General features: G+C 43.5%; 1 protein-coding gene across 2 annotated transcripts in view; it reads right to left on the minus strand.

The window, feature by feature from the left end:
* The window catches only part of EPS15L1 (epidermal growth factor receptor pathway substrate 15 like 1), a 3,892,050-nt gene that overhangs the window by 2,355,562 nt on the left and 1,514,112 nt on the right, over nucleotides 1-22,376 (minus strand). For both annotated transcript variants that reach the window (XM_044090736.1, XM_044090735.1), the window contains one exon: nucleotides 9,860-9,922. In XM_044090736.1, coding sequence (XP_043946671.1) covers nucleotides 9,860-9,922 — 63 coding nt within the window. The remainder of the gene's footprint in view (nucleotides 1-9,859; nucleotides 9,923-22,376) is intronic.

Here is a 22,376-nt window from a genome sequence, read left to right on the forward strand (position 1 = left end):
ACATTTTCCTGCCATGTGGGCCCCCCAGGCATAATCTGATGCATCTGTTGTTATTGTCTGCCTGGCAGTGGGTAAAGTGAAAGGCTGTCCCTTGTTGTGGCGACAGGCCTGTGCCCACCATCGAAACTCCTGTTGCAGACAGGGAATGAGGGTAATTAGTTTTTCCAGGCTGTGGCAATGTTGAGTCCAAACACTTTTTAGATACCATTGTAGTTTCCTCATATGCAGTCTTGCATATGGAATTAACAGAATGCAGGATGCCATGAAGCCCAAAGCCTGCAGAATTTTTCTTGCAGATAACTGGGTTTTTGTTGCCAACATGTCGAAATAAAAAGTCAGTTGCCTTTGTTTGTTTGGCGTGAGATAAGCCATCTGGGCAGTTGTATTTAAGCTTGCACCCAGGAATATTATCTCTTGAGAGGGGGTACTAACTTCGATTTCTTTTCGTTTACTGTGTACCCTAGGCAAATTATCAATCTTTTTACAAACGCCAGATGCTTTAGTAGGATGTCATTGTTCTCTGCTTGAATAAGGCAGTCGTCCAAGTAGGGATATATTCAAATTCCTCTTTGTCTGCAAAAAGCAATTACTGGTGCCAGGCATTTTGTGAAGACCCTGGGTACAGTAGATAAGCCAAAGGGCAGTGCAGAGAATTGGTAATGCATTGAGCCAGCTATGAATCTGAGGTTATCTTCTGCAAGACTGATTGGGACATGCAGGTATGCCTCTTTTAGGTCCAAGGTTACAAGCCAAGCCTTCTTGCCCAGCATGGGCAGAAGCTGCTGCAGAGTCAACATTTTGAATTTTGGAACGTCCAGAAAATTGTTTAGAATAGACAGGTCCAGTATTGGTCTCCAGGCTTTGTCCTTTCTGGGTACCAAGAAAAGTCATGAGTAAAATCCTTGTCCCTGCTCCTGTAGTGGTACTCGCTGAATGGCCCTCATGTCCATGACGGAGGAAAAGTACAGTTTTGTACCTACCATAAATGTAGATGTCCGATAGGTATGCATCTGCAGTCATAACATATGGGTTGTCCTGCCTCAGGCAGCCCTTCGGTCGGCCGGATTCCAAAGTCTGGGTCTGGCCTCGGCTGATGTCGCACTTCACCCGACGTCATAGCTCCTGGGGTATAAAGGCATCAGCCGACGCCATTTTCCTCAGTGTTTCTTGCCCCAGATGCCAGGTGCCCTCTAGGAAGGCTAAATTTGGATAAAAGTAGAAAATTCCAAACAGTAGAAAGCAAAAGTATATATACATATATACATACAAACAAATACACCATAATAGATTCCCCCAGCTAGCTAAGAGAGGGTAAGTACCCTAGGAATACCACAGAGGGGAAGGAGGGTGGGTAATCCTGACTGCAGATGCATACCTATCGGACATCTACATTTATGGTAGGTACAAAACTGTACTATGTCCTTCAAGGATGCATCTGCAGTCATAACATATGGGTAGAATACCATAGCCAAACTGGGGGAGGAGGCACTAAGATAGTGATGGTGTAGTTAAGATTCCTTGTAAAACTGCAGTTGCAAAACCTGCTCGGGATCTGGAGTATAAAGGAAGATTGTAATGCTTGGCAAATGTATGCACGGAGCTCCAAGTAGCAGCTTCTAAAATGTCTTTGGTAGCCACTCCTCATAGGAAAGCTGTAGTGGTGGCTGTAGCTCTTGTGGAGTGAGGCCTGATATTTTCAGGAGTTGTCTTTCCATGAAAAGAGTAGCAGAATCGAATGCAATTTCCTATCCATTTTGAAATTGTCTGTTTGGAAATTGCTTTTCCTTGCACTCCTGTTGCATATGCTACCAGAAGCTGGTCAGTTTTTCTGCTGGTCTTAGTTCTGTCCAGATAGTAGCGCAGTTGTCTGTGTACATCCAAGGTGTAAAGAAGTTTTCCCCCCTGTTCTGTGGGTTAGGGAAGAACGTAGGTAAATGAATAGCTTGGTTCAAGAATACCCTGGATACCACCTTTGGCATGAAAGTAGGATTGGTTCTCAGAGACACTCTATCCTGGTGAAAGATAAGGAAAGGCTGCACTGCCATTAATGCCTGTAACTCGGATACCCTTCACTGCCATTAATGTCTGTAACTCGGATACCCTTCTTGCTGAAGTGATTGCTAGAAGGAAGGCAGTTTTCCAAGATAAGAACTGTAAGTCTGCTGATGCTGCTGGTTCAAAAGGGGGAAGTGTTAATTTTTCCAGCACAAAATTGAGATCCCATGTAGGCAGAGGTGGTTTCCTTGGAGGTTTTACATTTTCGATCCCTCTTAAAAATTGTCTGAGGAGAGGGTGAGAGAAGATAGGAGGATCCATGTTGTACTCTGCTGAAATTGCTGAAGCATGAATCTTAATGGAAGAATAGGACAGGCCATTGTTTAACAGTTCTGCTAAGTATTCTAGGATGTGTGCTAGGTTTGCCAGTGTGACATTTGTTCCCTTTGATGCACTCCAAATGAGGAATCTCTTCCATTTGGCTGAGTATGTTTTCCTTGTTGAGGGTCTGCGAGCCTCCAGGATAATGTCCTTGACCCTCTGAGATAAATCAGATTGGTTTTGTTTTATGCAATTTTCCAAGCAGTTAGCTGCAGCGTTTTCAAGTTTGGATGCAGTGTCTTGTAGTTGTTCTGCGTTAGAAGTAAAGGCCATAGAGGTAGAGGCCATGAGTTCGTCCGAGACATGCTTCTCAGTAGCGGGTACCAATGCTGCCTTGGCCAGTCTGGAGCTATCAGAATTACCTTTGGCTGTTCCTCCCTGATCTTCAGTAGAACTTTGTACATCAATGGGAAAGGTGGAAAGGCATAAACTGTCAGGGCCTTCCAGCTGAAAGAAAGGGAGTCCACCCTCCAGGCTTGTGGGTGGTATTCTCTTGAGCAGAATTTCTTCAGTTGGTGGTTGAGTGGGGAGGCGAACAGGTCTATCTCTGGCATTCTCCATTTCTTTGTTATGTTTTTGAAGATGTCTGGATGCAGCATCCATTCGTGAGCATCCGTGGTAGTTCTGCTTAAGCTGTCTGCTAGTGAATTCTCTTTTCCTGGTACAAATCTGGCCTGCAGTTGAATGTTGAGATTCAGGCCTAGGTTCCACAGGTCCATTGCCATCCGGCATAGAGGGTGGAATGCGTGCCTCCCTGTTTGTTGATGTACCACATGACTGTGGTATTGTCCGTCCTTATCAGCAGGTGTCCTTGCTGGAGGAATGATTTGAATGCCTCGATTGCATGCTTCACTGCCAGCATCTCCTTTAGATTTATGTGTAGATTCAGCTGGTCTTGGGACCATAGGCCTTGGATACACTTGTCTTCCATGTGTGCCCCCCAGCCTAGGTCTGAGGCGTCCATGGTGATGGTCTGCCTTGGTTGTGGTTTGTGGAAAGGCAACCCTCTGTTGGTCTGACAGGCCTGAGCCCACCACAGGAATTCTTTTTTCAGGCATGGAATGATTGGTATCATGGTTTCTAGACTGTGTCTGTGTTGAGACCATACATTCCTTAGGTACCATTGTAATTTTCTCATATGCAGCCTGGCATGTGGAATCAAGATTATGCAGGATGCCATGTAACCCAGGGCCTGCAGGACTTTCCTTGCAGTAAGCTGAGTTTGTCTTGTCAATGCCATGTAGTAGACTGGTAGTTGCTTTTGTTTTTCTTCTGTGAGAAAAGCCATCTGAGTTATTGTGTCCAGTTCTGCACCCAAAAATGTTATCCTTTGGGATGGCACTAGTCTTGACTTCTGTATGTTGACTGTGTATCCCAAGGCTTGCAGCAGTTGTATGACATAGGCCAAATCCTTTATTATTTTTGTCTTGTTGTCCGCTTGTATTAGGCAGTCGTCCAGGTATGGGTAGATCTGAATTCCCTGAAGCCTGCAATGTGCAATTACTGATGCCAGGCATTTCGTGAATACTCTGGGCAGTAGATAAGCCAAAGGGCAATGCTGAGAATTGATAATGCTCTGATCCTGCAAGAAATCTGAGGCGTCTTCGGCAATCTGGTCGTATAGGGACGTGCAGGTATGCCTCCTTGAGATCTAGAGTCACCAGCCAAGACTCCTTGCCCAACATGGGAAGAAGTTGCTGTAGGGTCAGCATCTTGAATTTTGGTACAATGAGATATGTGTTTAGTGCGGACAAGTCGAGAATAGGCCTCCATTGAGTTTCTTTTCTTGGTACAAGGAATAGTCTGGAGTAAAATCCTTGGCCTTGTTCCATAGATGGTACTTTTTCTATTGCTCTCATCTTTAGTAAGTTGATGATTTGTTTTAGAGCCTCTGACTTCTGGCTTGGTGGAAGGTTTGGCATTCCTCTCTTTTTTGGTAAAGTGTGGAAGTGAAACCTGTAGCCTTTGTCTATTGTTTGCAAAGTCCATTTGTCTCCTGTAATGCAATGCCAGTTTTTTGAAAATAAAGCTAGCTTTCCGCCCAAGGGTGCTTCCAGTTGTTCCCTGGTAAGCGGAATTAGAGCCAAGTCATTGTGTCTGTCCTGTGGAAGTGGTTGCAGTCACAGCTGTGGCGGCACTCCTCTGGTTGGCAGGTTGCCACTGACGACTCCTGTAGGCACCCCTTGATTGACCTCTGCCTCTTGGGTGTCTATTTCTGCCTCTCTGTGCTTTGGAGGTGTCTGGAAAGGACCAATTCTTTGAAGGCCAATTTCTGCTGAACCTCGGAGGTTGGACCTGCAGAAAATCTTTGACTGTTTGCACAGATTTTGCTTTTTCTTCCACTTTCTTTAGAACCTCCTGTGCAGGGGAGCCAAATAAACTTTGTTTCTCCATAGGGGCATCTAGGAGTTTAGACTTAACATGGTCTGGCAAGGATTGCTCTTTTAGCCAGGCATGCCTTCGAATCACTGCTCCAATCATAGCTGATCTAAATGAAGCCTCCAGTGCATCATAGCCACATTTTAAGAAATGATTACTGACCTGCTGAGAGTTGTGTACCAAATCCTGAAGGGACTTACGGTCTAAAGGTCCAGGAGAGGAAAGCTGTTTATTCCGCTGATGTAACAAAAATTCCTGGTACTGTATCATGTGAAATTGACAGTTTAAAGCCCTAGCAGAAAGAGTAGCAGATGTATAAACCTTCTTACCCCATCTCTCTAATGCTCTTGATTCTCTTTCAGAGGGTAGGGGTTTTTTGGCAGAGGCAGCTGCAACACCTTTAGGGCCCTGAGAAATGGTTTCTGGGTCTGCAGCATGGGCCTTATACAAGTGGAAGTGAGAATCCGGGATCCTGTAATATCTGTCAGGTTTGGCAGGGGCCGGGGGAAGAGAATCAGGGGCAGAACTGGCATCATTGTATGCATCATCAACAACTGATAGTACAGGTGGTATGGCTAAAGGCTATGCTGTGGCAAGTGTAAAAAAGTCCTTAGCCTTTTCCTAGAATCAGAAAAATCCTGAGCCTGCCATTGGAAATGTTCCCTCATTGAGTGTAGAGTTTCCCCAAATGAAAATTCTTCTGGGGGGGAGGCAGAAGGAATGGAGTCTTCTGCATCCGAATCCTCATAAGGTGAGTATGGTCCTTCCTGATGGTCTGATAAATCTGATCCATCCGAGGAATAGTCAGAGGAGAGAGGTTCAGGGGGTTCAGTCCTAGGCCTTTTTTCAGGAGGAGGTTGTGAGGCCCTGTCTGGGTGAGGTTGGGATCCCCTGATCAGAGAAATAAGGTCCTCAGCAAGGCTGAGAATCTGAGAACTTGAGGAAGGTCTGAGAGAGGGAGCTTTTGTAGGTAAGGCCTTGGAAAGTTTAGCTGCTTTAGCCCTGGAGAAGGCCTTAATAGACATAGAAGCAGGGGGTCTAGCTGCCCCACGTGCAGGAGTAGAGATGTCCAACGGAATGGTGTCGGACAATTCTTGTGCGCCTGCTTCTTCGGTAGGAATTTCTGTAGCCGACTCAGCCGGGGCCTCTATGGCCTCGGTTGTCGGAGGCATGCTTTCGGCAGAAGGAAGAACCGAGGACTCGGTTTCAGCCGAAACCGAGACACTCGCAGTAGGCCTAACCGTGGTTTCAGCCGAAACCGCGGGCCGTGAGTGTCGGTCCTTTTCCTTGCATTTTTTGGCTAAATGTGTAGTCGGAGTCTCCAACGGCATTTTATATGCAAAAGCGGGACCAAAAAACTCTTCTGCAAACTCCGACCGATGTCTAAGTGTCCGTCGGTTGAAGGAAGCACAGGCTAAACAAGCTGATACGTCGTGGTCTGGGCCTAAGCAAGGAAGGCAGAAAGAGTGGAAATCCTTATGAGGTATTTGTTTCCCACAAGTTAAACAATTATTTACTTTGTCTGACATCGGCTGAGGCAAGAAAGAGTCCCCAACGGGGTACTTAGCTTTTTTAGAAGTCTTCGGTAGCTGGAATCTCTGGATCTGACCGACCGGCACTTGCGAACAGCTTCTGCTTGGCACCGCTGCAAGAAAGACTGAGGAAAATGGCGTTGGCTGATGCCTTTATACCCCAGGAGCTATGACGTCGGGTGAAGTGCGACATCAGCCGAGGCCAGACCCAGACTTTGGAATCTGGCCGACCGAAGGGCTGCCTGAGGCAGGACAACCCATATGTTATGATTGCAGATGCATCCTTGAAGGACATCTTGCTTTTGTGCCTCTGCCCATTGATTGTGTGGCAGGTCTGGCATGCCTTCTGCCTTTGGCAGAGTGTGAAAGTGGAACCTGTAACCCTGAAACACTAAATTCAAGACCCATTTGTCCTGGGTGATCATGTGCCAGTTTTGTGAAAAAAGTGCTAGTTTTCACCCTAAGGGAGCGTCCAAAAGATAAGTGCTTGGAACTGGTAGAGGAAAGTCATTGTGACTGTTTCCTATAAGGTTGAGATTTGTCTTCTCTGCTTTTGGAGGTAGAAGCACCCCATTGTTTAGGCCTGTATGAGCCTTGGGGCTGAGATCTGCATCTAGGGCTCCTGTATCTGCCTCTTTGTGGCCTATCTGACCAATTTTTTGAAGGCCAGTTCCTGCTAAATCTGGGTGGCTGTACCTGCAAGAAATCCTTAACTGTCTGCATAGATTTCGTGTTATCCTCCATTTTCTTCAGCACCTCTTCTGCCTTAACACCAAACAAAGTATAATGCTGTAATGGAGCATCTGATAATTTTGCTTTAACATGATCAGGCAGAATTTGTTCCTTTAACCAAGCATGTCTCCTAATCACAAAACCCATTACAGCGGCCCTACAAGAGGCCTCCAAAGAATCAAAACCACATTACAAAGTATGTTTTCCCACCTGTTCAGCTGCCTGCAATAAATCCTGCATTTCCTTGTTTTCAGCACATTCAAAATTTGTCAACATTTTCTGTTTTAACAGTCACATTAAATATTGCTGATATTTAAGCATATGAAACTGACAATTTAAAGCCCTTACAGCCAAGGTAGCAAAAGTGTAAACTTTTTTCCCCATCTGTCCAATGCTCTAGAATCCCTATCATAGGGAACAGGGTTTTTTGCAGTGGAAGCCTTGACCCCTTTGGGACCCTGAGATATAGTTTCAAGGTCAGCAGCAGGATTTTTATATAGAAATTTATGTGAATCTGGAACCCTGTAGTACCTATCTGGCTTAACGGGTGCAAGGGGTATAGAGTCTGGAGACAGGCTGGACTCTGAAAAAGCATCATCTACAATGTCCAGAACAGGGGGAATAGCAAGGGACCTGTGCTGAGGAAGTAAAAGAAAGTCTCTGACTGAGCCTTTTCTTGGATTCAGAATAATCCTGGCTCTCCCAATGAAAGTGCTCCCTCATAGTATGCAGGGTTTCCCCAAAAGAGTAATCCTCAGGAGGAGAAGCTGAAGGAATGGATTCTTCAGCATCAGAATCCTCATAGGGAGGAAGAGAGTATTCCTGATCAGAGGAGGAATCAGAGGAAATGGAAACCTGATCTGAAGATTCATATTCTGTCTCTTGCCTAGGCCTCATCAGGAGGGGGATGGGAACCCCTGATCAAAGTAATAAGGTCTTCGGCCATTTTGAGCATCTGTTTTTTAGGCATGGAAGTCTGTCCTTGAGAATGCTGTACTTGTTTCTTTGCCTTTAGAGCTGCTTTAGTCTTTGGCTTTGAAGCTGAAGATGGCTTTACATATAACTGTGTAGGTCTGAAAACACCCTCAGAAGCAGATGCCTGCACAGCGGCTCCGGACCCATCTGAGGGAATAGTTTCTGAGGATCCAATACCTTCAGTTTCCAGAAGCCCAGTCGGCTCCACGTGGGAGTCGGAAGCGGCCTGTGGCACTGAGGTAGCGGGTGTCAGGGGCTGCGAAAATGCCTCACTGAGAACCGGCGAACCGACAACTAGCTTAGAGGAAGCCTCATTGTCTGTTTTGGACCTCGGATGCCTGTCCTTGTCTTTATCCTTGCGTTTTTTTATAAACTCCGGTCGTCGGCTGTTCCGCCGGCATTGTATAATTGAATCTGCGGCCAAAGTAATGAAAGGCAAAATCGTACCGACGCTTAATAGTGTGTTGGTTAAATCTAGCACAAAACCGACAACAAGCAACGTCGTGGTCAGGGCCTAGGCAAGGAATACAGTAAGAGTGAAAATCCTTATGAGGTATTTGCTTTCCACAAGAAATACAATTGTTAACTTTTTCTGACATCGGTCTGGAGCAAGAAAAAAGTTTCCCCAACGGGGTACTTAGCTTTAATGAAGACTTCGGATCTGAAATTCAAATTCGAAAATCTCAGGAGTCGGCCGACTGGCACTTGTGAACTGCTTTTGCTTCGGGCACCGCGTGGCGAGAAAGACTGAAGAAAATGGAGTCGGCTGCATCTTTTATACCCCTGGCGTACTGACGTAAGGGAAGAGGCGACAGCAACCGACGCCGGACCAAGACTTTGGAATTCAGGCCGACTGCGGGTAGCCTGCCAGCAGGATAACCCAAGTGTAATGACTGCAGCAGTGAAACACGATGAACATCATCATGTCAACATGAATTAGTTCACTTTTTAGCCATAGCAAGTATTTTTTTCCTTTCTCTAAATTAATCACTGCATGTTTCCTGTGGTGTCTCAAACCCAGCTATAATGCAGAAAACGTGATTCAGCCTAACAAAAAAAAGAGGGGGAGTACAGAGAGAGAGAAACATTATTTATTTACAATGGCCATGCACTGATCGCAACAGACCAATTTCAAGTAAAGCATGGTTGAGTACACTTGCACAAATGTGGAAAATATTTACAGAAATAAATATAAGTTTAAAATAATATCAAACAGAACAAAGCAGAACTCAACTTTCATAACTAATAACCCAAGGGAAAAAACAGAGAAAGATGCAGTATTTACATAAAAGTTGAGTAAACAGTTCTTATCAATGTCAAAAACAGAAAACTGTAAATATAAGTTGTTAAAGTAGTTCCATCCAGGAGTAAAAGCATTTACCATGTCCACCCTTCTTTGTTGGATCATTCTCAGCACCAAAATGAATTTATAGGCACCATAAGCTGCAGCTGTACCACACACTGCCAGTTAACACACCGGTTTTACCGTTGACTGCATGAGTCATAACACCTGCAACCTTTCTTTAAAAAAAACTAATGGCATAACTGACTGGCTTAGGGTTGTACAGTACACTACTGATACAATGGGATTTGGACTCAGGTCTACAGCTTTGTAGCCTAGCCTTTTAGCAAATATGCCACCATAGTAGAAGTTAGACAAAGTTTTCAGGAATACATGCAACAAACCGCTTTCATGCATACATGCATGCCCCATCAACAAAACGTTTTCAGGCATACATGCATGTCACAGGAACTAGTAACAAACAAGACAATGCAGACACACCATACACATAGCATCAAAATATGCACAGTTTAGGGCTAAACACAGGAGATGGAAGTACAGGAAGCCACAATCGGTTACTCACACGACGTATGTCTGCCAGTGGAGAGAGTTCTGGTCCTACTGGTGTCATATACCCTGAGAGCCTCTAAAAGAAAGAAGGAAAGTACAAAAACCAAGTCCATGCAACAGAAGTAATGCAAGTTAAAAGTAAAATGTTGTTAGTAATGGAAAGAAAAAAAACAAACAGTACAGATTCTAGTAAGAACTAAAATCCAGTTAATATTAATATACTCAAAAGGCAGCATCTCAGAACTTGGTCAAGGATGCATGCATTCAAGAAATACAATAATGTAATACTGAAGAAATGGACTGGAGTATCACTTCACTGAAAAGGCAGAGTGGAAAGAATGGATGGGATATTAATAAAGCCAAAAAAACAGAAGGCCAAAACATATTACTAACATTGTCGTTTTTTCACCTTGCTATTTAACATGAAACTCTACAATCTAAATTTTAGTTACTGAAACTTTTACTGATAGAATAAGATGAAATAATCCAAAACACTGCTCTCTTTTTCCTTGTTCCCTCTTATTTTCTTCAGCTTCTTATCCAATCTTAACTATATATATATATATATATATATATATATATATATATATATATATATTGTTTTACTTACAACCATGTACACATATACTTGAAAATATATTCAACATGTAGTTATACATTTACAACTAGTTTTTTTTTTTTTTTTTTTAAATATTTACAAGATCAGTGCTGCTGGTAAAACAAGAGAGATAGTAGGCCTACTGATATTCACCAGTGATTGTTTATAATATTTATGGGTCTGCACAAATGTTCCAGTTTCCTAAGGAAATAGTTATTGACATTTAACATACAGAGTTTTATGCATGAAGGCTGATTGATATGTGGAAGTCTTTTATCTTTGATTTTGTTTGATTGGAGATATGGATGAGATGAGGAAAGTAAAGTTATTTAAGTAAACTTACCCCAACAGTAGACATTGGAATGATAACAGCTGCACTAACCTTAGCTATATGGGTTTTATCCTACCAAGGTTACAACAGCTGGCCAACTTCCAAAGCTTCAGGGCACCTTCCACATGCCCAAAGTATCAGGCAGGTCGAGCTGAGCTAACTAAAAGACAAGTTTGGGTAAAAAGCCCTGCAGAGCTTTCCTGCCGAGAAAGGGAGAGGGAGCCTGAGCCAAGAAAGGACAACGCTAGTAACAACAAAAAATTTATGTCCACACCCTGGCATAAAAAGCACACCAAAAAAACACGGGGATTGGAGGGAGGAAGCACCTACTGCAGCAGTGATCATTCAAACATCTACTGTTAGGTAAGTTCACTTATACAACAGTACTACATTTATTATATTGATCAGTGCTGCAACAGCCTTAGCTATATGGGTAGACTATAGTACAGTTTTGTACCTACCATAAATGTAGATGTTCGAGTGTCTTCACTGCTGCAGTCATTACACTTGGGTTATCCTGCCGTCAGGTGGTCCCGCAATCGGCCAGAGTTCCAAAGTCTTGGTCCAGCGTCGGTTGCTCTCGCTTCTTCCCTGACGTCAGTGCGCCAGGGATATATAAGATGCAGCCAACGCCATTTTCTTCAGTTTTTCTTGCCCCAGATGTCAGGTGCCCCCAAATAGGTAGGCAATACATATTGCTAATAAAAAATACAACAAGGTAAAACAAAAACCTTCAGTTATCAGCAAATACACCACATATGTAGTATAGGGTAGAAAGGTATAGATTAGTTCCAGCTAAGAAAGAGGGGATGGCGGGTGGGTAACCAGGACTGCAGCAGTGAAGACACTCGAACATCTACATTTATGGTAGGTACAAAACTGTACTATGTTCATCGTGTTTCACTGCTGCAGTCATTACACTTGGGTTGAATCCCAAAGCTGAGTTAGGGTGGCTGGCTCTATAGAGGATTTGGGTTGGCTAAGAGGCCCTGCAGCACTGCAGTGGCAAAGCCAGCTCTGGATCTAGAATAAAGAGGCAAGTGATAATGCTTGGTAAAGGTGTGCACTGAACTCCAAGTTGCAGCTTCCAAGATATCTTTGGTAGGTACTCCTCTAAGGTAGGCAGTTGAAGTAGCTGTTGCCCTGGTGGAATGTGGTCTAATATTACTAGGTACAGGTTTCCCATGCTGTGTGTAGCAGAACCGGATACAGTGTCCTATCCACTTTGAAATGGTCTGCTTTGAAATAGCCTTACCTTGTGATCCTGCAGCATATGCTACAAACAATTGCTCATTTTTTCTGAAAGCGTTTGTTTTGTTCAAGTAGAAACGTAATTGCCTGTATATGTCCAAGGAATGCAGAAGTCTCTCCCCTTTATTCTGGGGATTTGGATAAAAAGTTGGCAAGTGAATAGTTTGGTTAAGAGCCACACTGGATACCACCTTAGGCATAAATGAAGGGGTTGCTCGTACAGAAACCCTGTCTTGGTGAAAAATAATGAAAGGCTCCACTGCCATTAGTGCCTGTAACTCTGAGACTCTGTGCTGAGGTTATTGCCAGAAGCAGAGCAGTTTTCCATGATACATATTTTAATTCTGCTGAATTGGCTGGCTCAAAAGGAGGTAAGGTTAGTTTTTCCAAGACAAAATTGAGGTTCTAAGTTGGTGCTCTCCGGGGCAGTCTTATGTTTTTAGCCCCTCTGAGGTACTGTTTTAGCAATGGATGAGAGAAAATAGGAGGATCTGTGTTGTAATGAGCCGAGATGGCAGAGGCGTGAATCTTAATGGATGAAAAAGATAGTCCTTTGTCCAGCATCTCAGTTAAGTATTGTAATATCTGAGGAATATTTGGGACAAGAGGGTCAAAGCTTTGAGCCTGGTTCCAGGCACAGAATCTCTTCCACTTTTCTGAATAAGATTTCCTGGTGCTAGGCCTCCTGGCCTCCAAAATGACATCCATAACAGCTTTAGAGAGGTGTTGTCTGCTTGACTAATGAATCTGCCATGCAGCCAGGTTTAAGGTTTTGAGCTGACTGTGCAGGATCTGATTGCTTTGTTGAGTCAGAAGGTGCGGAGTTTGAGGTAAAATCCATGGTGGGCCTTGAGCTAAGTTCTTTAGAATTGGGTACCAGTGCTGGCATGGCCAGTCTGGGGCAATCAGGATCATCCATGGTTTTTCTTGTCTGACTTTTAGGAGTACCTTTGAAAGGAGAGGCAGTGGTGGGGAAGGCATAAACTTTTAGGCTTTTCCAGCTGAATGAGAGAGCATCCACCTTCCATGCTTGTGTGTGATAACTCCTTGTGCAGAATTTTTGTAGTTGGCAATTCTTTGGGGAGGCAAAGAGATCTATGTCTGGGCACCCCCATTTCTGCGTTATCATGCTGAATACTTGTGGATTTAATTTCCACTCGTGAGGATCCATGTTGTTTCTGCTTAAGTCGTCTGCCACAGTGTTTTTCTTTCCTGGCAGGAATTGTGCTTGTAGATGAATTTGATAGGCTAGAGCTGTGTCCCACAAGGTCATGACTGGTCTCCATTGAGGAAAAGAATGAGTGCCCCCTTGCTTGTTTATGTACCACATAACTGTGGTGTTGTCTGTCTTTAGCAATAGTTGTCCTGGATGCAGAAGGTCCTTGAAAGCTGTTAGGGCATTTTGTACAGCCAACATCTCTTTTTGATTGATGAGAAGATGCATTTGGTCTGCGGTCCACTTGCCCTGAATACATTTTCCTGCTATGTGTGCTCCCTAGGCGTAATCCGAAGCATCTGTTGTTAGTGTCTGCCTGGCTGTGGGTAAAGTGAAAGGCTGTCCCATGTTGAGGTGACATGCCTGTGCCCAACATCGAAACTCCTGTTGTAGGCAGGGAATTAGTGGAATTACTGCTTCCAAACTGTGACAGTGTTGAATCCACACACATTTTAGGTACCATTGCAATTTCCTCATATTCAGTCTGGCATATGGAATTAGTAGTATGCAGGAAGCCATGAATCCCAAGGCCTGCAGAATTTTTCTTGCAGGGAGTTGGGCCTTTGTTGCCATCAACTGAAAGTACTGAGTCAGTTGTCTTTGCTTGTCTGGCGTGAGATAAGCCATCTGGGCTGTAGTATTTAAGCTGGCACCCAGGAATATTATCTCTTGTGAGGGCACTAGTTTTGACTTCTTTTCGTTTACTGTGTACCCTAGGCAAATTAGCACCCTTTTTGCAAACGCCAGAAGCTTTAGAAGAATGTCCTTGCTCTCTGCTTGAATAAGGCAGTCGTCCAGGTATGGATATATTTGAATTCCTTTTTGTCTGTAAAATGCAATTACTGGTGCAAGGCACTTTGTGAAGACCCTGGGCGCAGTAGATAAGCCAAAGGGCAGTGCAGAGAATTGGTAATGCATTGAACCAGCTATGAATCTGAGGTATCTTCTGCAATTTTGCCTGATAGGGACATGCAGGTATGCCTCTTTGAAGTCCAAAGTAACAAGCCAAGCCTTCTTGCCCAGCATGGGAAGAAGCTGCTGTAGTGTCAACATTTTGAATTTTGGAACATCCAGGTAAGCATTTAGAGTAGAAAGGTCTAGTATGGGTCTCCAAGCTTTGCCCTTTCTGGGTACCAGAAAAAGTCTTGAGTAAAATCCTTGTCCTTGTTCCTGCTGTGGCACTTTTTGAATGGCTCTCATGTCCATGAGGGCTGTAATTTGTTTTTGTGCCTCTGCCCATTGATTTTGCGGCAGGTTTAGCATTCCTTTCAGCCTTGGTAGAGTGTGAAAGTGGAACCTGTAACCTTGAGACACAATATTCAGAACCCATTTGTCTTGGGTGATTATATGCCAATTTTGAGAAAAAAGTGCAAGTTTTCCCCCTAAGGGAGTTGCCAAAAGGTAAGTGCTTGGCATTCAAGGGGGAAGTCATTAAGACTGCTTCCTGTAAGGTTGTGACGTGTCTTCACCTCCTTTTGGGGTTGAAGCACCCCACTGTCATGGTCTGTAAAAGCCTTGGGGCTGAGATCTGCCTCTTGGGCGTCTGTATCTGCCTCTTTGTGGTCTGTCTGACACTGGAAAGGACCAATTCTTTGAAGGCCAATTTCTGCTAAATCTAGGTGGCTGTACCTGTAAGAAATCCTTCACCGTCTGCATAGATTTTGCCTTATCCTCCATTTTCTTTAATACCTCTTCTGCCTTAACACCAAATAAAATATCCTGCTGTAAAGGAGCAACCAATAATTTAGCCTTAACATGATCAGGTAAACCTTGATCTTTTAACCAAGCATGCCTTCGAATCACAGATCCTGTAACTGCTGCTCTACAAGAAGCCTCTAATGAATCAAAGCCACATTGCAGAGTATGTTTGCCCACTTGTTCAGCTGCATGTAATAACTCCTGCATTTCCTTATAGTCAGGTTGTTCTGAACTTGTAATCATTTTCTGCTTTAACAGACACATTAAATATTGTTGGTATTTAAGCATGTGAAACTGGCAATTTAAAGCTCTCTCTGCTAAAGTTGCAGAAGTGTAAACTTTCTTCCCCCATCTGTCTAATGCTCTAGAATCCCTGTCAGAGGGAACTGGATTCTTAGTCATGGAAACCTTTACCCCTTTGGGACCCTGGGAAATAGTTTCTGGGTCAGCAACAGGGTTTTTATAAAGAAATTTGTGAGAGTCAGGAACTCTGTAGTACCGATCTGGCTTGATTGGAGCAGGGGGCAAAGAATCAGGATTTAAACTGGATTCAGAGAACACATCATCCACAATATCTAACACTGGTGGAATAGCAAGGGGTCTGTGCTGAGGTAATAATAGAAAATCTCTGAGCCTTTTCTTGGATTCTGAGTAATCCTGGCCCTCCCAATGGAAATGCTCCCTCATGGTATGTAAAGTTTCCCCAAAAGAATAATCCTCTGGAGGAGAGGCTGAAGGAATTGATTCTTCAGCATCAGAGGCCTCATAGGAGGGTAAAGAGTATCCCTGGTCTGAAGAGGAATCAGAGTAAATGGAAACCTGGTCAGAGGAATCATAGTCTGTATCCTGCCTAGGTCTTTTATCAGGAGGGGGATGGGTACCCCTAATCAGAGTAATTAAGTCTTCGGCCATTTTGAGCATCTGTTTTTTTTTTTTTTTTTTTTTTTTTTTTAAGGCATGGAGGCCTGTCCAGATGAATGCTGTACTTGCTTCTTTGTCTTTAATGGAGTTTTAGACTTGGTTGTAGTTTTTATGGTAATTTGTGAAGGTCTGAAAACACCCTCAGAAGCCGATGCCTGCTCAGTGGCTCTGGACCCATCTGAAGGGTTAGTTTCCGTAGGCCCAACACCTTGAGTATCCAGAGGCCTAGACATCTCCACGTGGGAGTCGGAGGCAGCCTGTGGCTCTGAGGTAGCGGGTGTCGGGCTGCGAAAGTGCCTCGCTGAGAACCGGCTAACAGGCGACTGGCATAGAAGAGGCTTCATCGTCAGTTTTGGGCCTCGGATGCCTGTCCTTATCCTTGTCTTTGCGTTGTTTGTGTATTCCGGTCGTCGGTTGTTCTGACGGCATGGTATAATTAAACCTTCGCCCAAAGTAATGGCGAGCAAAATCAAACCGACGTTTAATAGTGCGTTTGTTAAATCTAGCACAAAACCAACAACTAGTGACATCGTGGTCTGGGCCTAGGCATGGAATACAGTAAGAATGAAAATCCTTATGAGGTATTTGCTTCCCACAAGAAATACAATTATTAACTTTTACTGACATCGGTCTGAGGCAAGAAGTTTCCCCAATGGGGTACTTAGCTTTATTGAAGACTTAGGTTCTGAAAATTCAAATTGAAAATCTCAGGAGTCGGCCAACCGGCACTTGCGAACTGCTTTTGCTTCGGGCACCGTGCGGCAAGAAAGACTGAAGAAAATGGCGTCGGCTGCATCTTACATACCCCTGGTGCACTAATGTCAGGGAAGAAGCGACAGCAGCCGATGTCGGACCAAGACTTTGGAACTCTGGCCAACTGCGGGACCGCTTGACGGCAGGATAACCCAAGTGTAATGACTGCAGCAGTGAAACACGATGAACATCTTAGCTATGTACATTTGGGAAATGAAAGAAAGTGTGAACAGTCCAGGAGCCTCAGGAAAATGGTCATAAGCAAAGCCTGATCTGGACCTACAGAAGGAATCAAGCTTATAGTGCTTTGTAAAAGTATGCTCATAGGACCAAGTAGTAGTTTTGAAATACATACAGAATTCAATGCTTTACAAAAAGGAATAGATGAAGCCAAGGCCCAGGTAAAGTGGACCTTGAACATGCCTGGAAAAGTATTGTTCTAGTAAGTATAGCAAAAGGTTATAGATCCATTGGTTTCTTGAACAAGGCATATACCGGGATTTGCCTCATATATAGGGGGTGATGAATATGTCCAGAGCGGTGGTGAGCATATCCTCCCTAATCCACCATTAATCCCTAATGAGTCTGGCTCTTGTGACTCCTTTGGATCTACTGGACGGATCTGAAGCAGGTTTGACATGAGTGGGTCATCAATGGCCTTATTGTCATATGGCTGGCCTTGGGGCAAAAGCTGTGGTAACGTGTATAGGAGAGCTGGCTTTCTTTCCAGTCGGGCAGCAGCATACACATTTTTTTGACCCTTTTTATCCCCTGGTGAGGAACTTTGTACAAACTGCTGCTGCAAGTGTCGGGTCAGATACATTCCTAATGTGGGAATGGGTCATTGGGCAAGTGATGATGTGATGATAGGAATGAGAGATGATCCCCTCTTGACTTAGAGATCCTGATCCTTCAAGTGAATAGGGTAATGATAGAACTCTCTCTAACCACTTTAAAGCTGGTTGTGTCGAATGACAGACTACTATCATCAGGTCAGTCCCAGGTCTCTGATAACTTCTTCTGTGCTCAGTGGATGCCACCCTTTGCCACTAGGGTGTGACCTTTTTCTTCCCGTGGGTATGACTATGCATTTTTGGCATTGGATATCTGTGTCATTTTCTACTATCTACTAGTTTGCAGTCAGTTGCAGTCAACTTTGTCAGCCCATACCAACCCCCTCCTGTGTTTGCTGAAAAGTAGATGCCAAACAACAAGAGTGGGGCCAGGACTGAGCCTTGTGGGACACCACCAAAAAGGCATGATCTGCCCTTGACAAAGCCAAACTGGGTTGGATCCAAAGTCTGCAAATTCCCTATGTCTTTATTTATAGGGTCCATTATGATCTCTCTCCATGGCTTTGCAGATAAGGCTTGTCAAGCTAATGGGCGGTAATAATTTCCAGGGGGGCACGCCTTTGTGTGAGTGGGACAGGACCAGTTGCTGCGCCACCACTCCTGGAGTGCATCCCAGAGGGTAAGACTTTGATTAAACAGCTGTTCTAGCTGTCATTACACCATCTGTGGATGATGTGTTTTTTTTTGCTTGAGAGAGAGCAGTTCTCACTTGATAAAATTTTTGGGGGGGGGCTGCAATCATGGTATAGATATCCTCTCTTTGGGGGGGGGAGAAGTTGCACTGAACCTGTCAGCCCAGTATGTTGCAATGTCTGTAGGATCAGTAATCTTCACATCATTTGAACTAGTTCTGAGCATATCTGGGAGTTTCCTCCCAGGTTTATGTTGATGATGAGATCAAGTATGCTATCTCCTCTTGTGGGGATGGTGACTAGTTGGTATGAGGTAAAACCTGATAGTGCTGGGGTGCTCTCAGGAGCTTGAACCAGGTTTCTGTCACAGCACATCATCGATGTTCTCCATACTGAGAAGGGCCTCTGGTCGTGCATTTTGAGATTTAGACTTCTGGCATTAGCAGCATTACCCTTAGTTTTTTTTTTTTTGTGTTAGGGTGGTAGGTTTAGAATAATTTGAGCTGCCTAAAAAAGGCACTATGGGGTCCCAGGACTGGATCTTTTTTGGACCCTTTGAATGACACCAAAAATTTGTTATTGTTAAGCTGATCATCTTATCTCATGGCATCATTTCTGGTGAAGGTAGGATACTGCCTCTGGTCAGGGTCATACCTGCCTGGGGGCTACATAATCAGAGAGCTCCTCAATGTCTCTTTTCATGTAGTCCGTGTCTATGGATGGACCAATGACTAGATGTGTCTGGCATTGTTGTGGGCCTTAAGGGCTGTGACTGTTTGACACTCTGACTGTGAGGTCTATGTGTTGCAGGTGTTTTGTTCTGATCCTGACTGGTCTTGCCAGTCCTATTGTGTTTTGTGGGAGGAGGAGAGGGTTGTTCATGCTAGAAGGACTAGACAATCATTTGAAATCAGTGCTCCCACTCCCACTGGTAAGCAAAGAAACTTCCTACAGTGCAAATGCTTTTAATTATATAATATCGCTAGCGACTTAGTGTGTGTAGTAGCCAGAAACAAATTAGCAACAATTACTATCTCTAAGTGCAGTAAAACAATGTAACAATGCAGTAAAATACAAAAATATTATAATCAGGTAGAAAGTCACTCCCTTTAGCTCTCAGCTGCTTGAAACACTCTGCCGACCAATGGACTACAGGTTACTGGCTGAAACCTCAGGCAATGAATCAGTAACAGGAACAGAAATACACAGCCCAGGATCAGCACTGGACTAACTTTAATTAGGAAACAAGAAAAATAAAAAAATTTTTTTTTTTTTTTTTTTTCACAGACAAGGAAAATACAGTCAGTAAATGCTTTAAAAATGTTATAATTACTATCTCTAGCAGCAGTAACAAATGTAACAATGCAGACTTTCCAAAAAAAACAGGAAATGCAATGCAGTCTAGCTTATTCAACGAGGTAAAGCCACAAAATACTTATAATCAGGTAGAAAGTCACTCCTTTAGCTCTCCGCTGCTTGAATAGTCTGTTTAGATACAGGTTGTCTCCTCTTCTTTTCACAAGAAAATGAGCAATTGAACCGAAGATATGAAAGATTTAGTTCTGCCAAGTTATTACCGGAGTTGTCTGTGGACATTCAAGGTATGGAGTATCCCTTTTCCCTAATTTTTAGGTTCAGGAAAGAAAACAAGGAGATGGATAATTTGGCTTAAAATAAACTTGGATTAGGCATAAAAGAAGGACTAGTTCACAAAGAAACACTGTCCCTAGGAAAAATGAGATAGGGTTTACTCACCATAAGAGTTCTGCAACTCAGACAACCTTCTTATTATTTATTTATTTACATTTGTTGCCCGGGAAAATCCAACTGGACACAGGTCCTTTTTCAGCGGAGGCCCGGGGAGAAAAGCTCCACAATAAAAACAATTAATTATGAGTTATAAGAAGTATAGGCAGGTTATGTTTAATAGTAGTAAACCGTTATAGCTCAAAATGAAATTAAGTATTTAGTTTAATGGTACAACACCTACATCATTGGTGCCATAAAGACTAGCAAGTACTTTAATAGTTGAGCTAGCAGCTATTAACCTTGAATAACAGAGGCTAAGATTACAGCTGAGATATAGGCAGTGGCTGTGCTGTGGTATGATCGGAAATCATGTTGTGTTTTAGATAGGAGGTTGTTAGTAAGTAGGTAGTTTAGAACTTGAGAGTGAATGCATTTCTCAAGTATTTTTGATAGAGGAGACAGAATTGCTATGGGCCAGTAGTTGATGAATTCTGTGGAGGGCCCACCTTTGTGGAGGGGGATAATGTGCAATATTTTCCATTGTAAAGGGACATAGCTTTCAAATAAAGATCGTTTAATCAGGATTGTAACTGGGTAAGCTAGGGCTTCAGCTGCAATTTTAAGGTACTCAGCTAGGAGGTTGTCAGCTGCTAGTTTTGTGGGCTTTAGTTTTGATAAGAGTTTATTATGATGGAGGTAGGGATAGGAGAGAAAGCAAATGCAAAGGTTACAGAGCAATTGGTAAAACTGTTGTCCATGTTAAGAACCTCAGGTCAGCCAGGTACCTCAGGTCAGCCAGGTTAACTGGTTCAAATGGAGCAAGTGTTAGCATTTCCAACACAAAATTAAGATCCCAAGGAGGAGACATCAGCTTTCTTGGAGGCTTCTTATGCAAAACACCTTTCAAAAACATTTTGACATAAGACTGCATTGAAAGAGGAGGATCCATGGGCAGACATGAGGAAATAGTAGACAGATGAACTTTGACACAGGAATAAGAAAGGCCATATGATAGCAACTCACACAAATATTGTAAAATCAAACAACTAGTCCTGAATGGGTGACAGTTAATATGTTGGCACCAAGTTAAAAACCTTTTCCATTTGCTAATGTATGATTTTCTAGTAGCTTGGTTTCTTGCCTCAGTAAGCACCTGCTGCACATCTTTAGTAAATAAGTTCTTAATTCCTTTTAGGTGTTATCTCCCAAGCAGTCAAATGAAGATGCTTGATGTCGGGGTGTATCAAACACCCCTGGTTCTTGTGTGAGTAGATCCAGTCTGTGAGAAAGATTGTGGTAACTGCCCATGGCCATTTCCAAAAAAAAAGGGAGAACCACAGTTACCTATGCCAGAAGGGAGTCACAACAATGATCTTGTGGGATTCCTTCAGAAACTTTGGAAGTACCCTGGATATTATAGTAAAGGGTGGAAAAGCATACAGGAACATTCCTGTCCAAGGAAAAGAAAAGACAACTGTCTTCCAGGCCTTCCTACATGAAGTCCTGGAAGAGAATCTTGCCAGTTGACTGTTCAGACTGGAGGCAGAGAGGTCTACTTGAAGAACTCCCCACAGATGGATCAAATCTTGAAAGCCCCCATGATCTAGTTTCCATTTGTGAGGGTCTGCCCTGGACCTGCTCGGCTTTGTCCGTCACACAATTTTGCTCCGATGAAATGCAGGATTCGGTAAAATGAAACCGTGCTAAGAAGGTATATCCCATGTTAACGTGGCTAGTCTTTACAGGAGATGAGACCCATTTTTTCCCCTTTCTTGTTGATGTATCACATGACTGTGGTACTGTCTGTAACCACTTGAATAGTTCCCATGGACCACAGAGGGTTCATTAAGTTGAGTTAAGTCTTGATCAGGGCAAACATCTCATTGATATTTATGTGCTTGTGTCTGTCCTTTTCTCCCACATCCCCTGAACTTTTATCCCTCCTGAAACTGCTCCCCAAGCAAGGTCTGAGGCACATGTCATGATTTAATCTTTGGAGCAGGGAGGAAGGGAAGACTCCACCAAATGATTTTTTCTTTTGCCAGACCACAGCACTGAGATTTGGAAAGAGAAAGGTTGTTGGTGCTGGGACAAATAAAATGTCATACCACTGTATCTTTCCCATGTGGAGTCTTGCCAGGGGTATCGTGTGAATCACAGATGTCATGAGATACAAAATCCTGAGGTATTCCGTTGAAGTGACCAAAGTCTGAGTGGAAAACTTTAAAAATAGATCTAAATATAGATCTATTTTTCCAGTGTTAGAAAACCTCTGAAGTGTGTAGTCTAGTTGGCATCTTAGGAACACAATGCTGTGTGAAGTAGTCAAGAACGAGCTTTAAACGTCCTCTTGGAATTCCAGCTTGTGTAAGAGAAAACTCACTAGAGAGATTCCTGACAGTTTGAAAAAGGCCCTGCAATGATAAGCAAGTTGCCTAATATGGTAACATGTGGATACCCTGTAGCCTGCAAAGAGCTACAATTGGAGCTAGACACTTTGTGAGCAGTCCTGGTGCCGTGGATAGTC

This window comes from Protopterus annectens, chromosome 13.part0 (genome assembly GCF_019279795.1).
Source record: "Protopterus annectens isolate FY-2018-M chromosome 13.part0, PAN1.0, whole genome shotgun sequence".
Taxonomy (NCBI): domain Eukaryota; kingdom Metazoa; phylum Chordata; order Ceratodontiformes; family Protopteridae; genus Protopterus; species Protopterus annectens.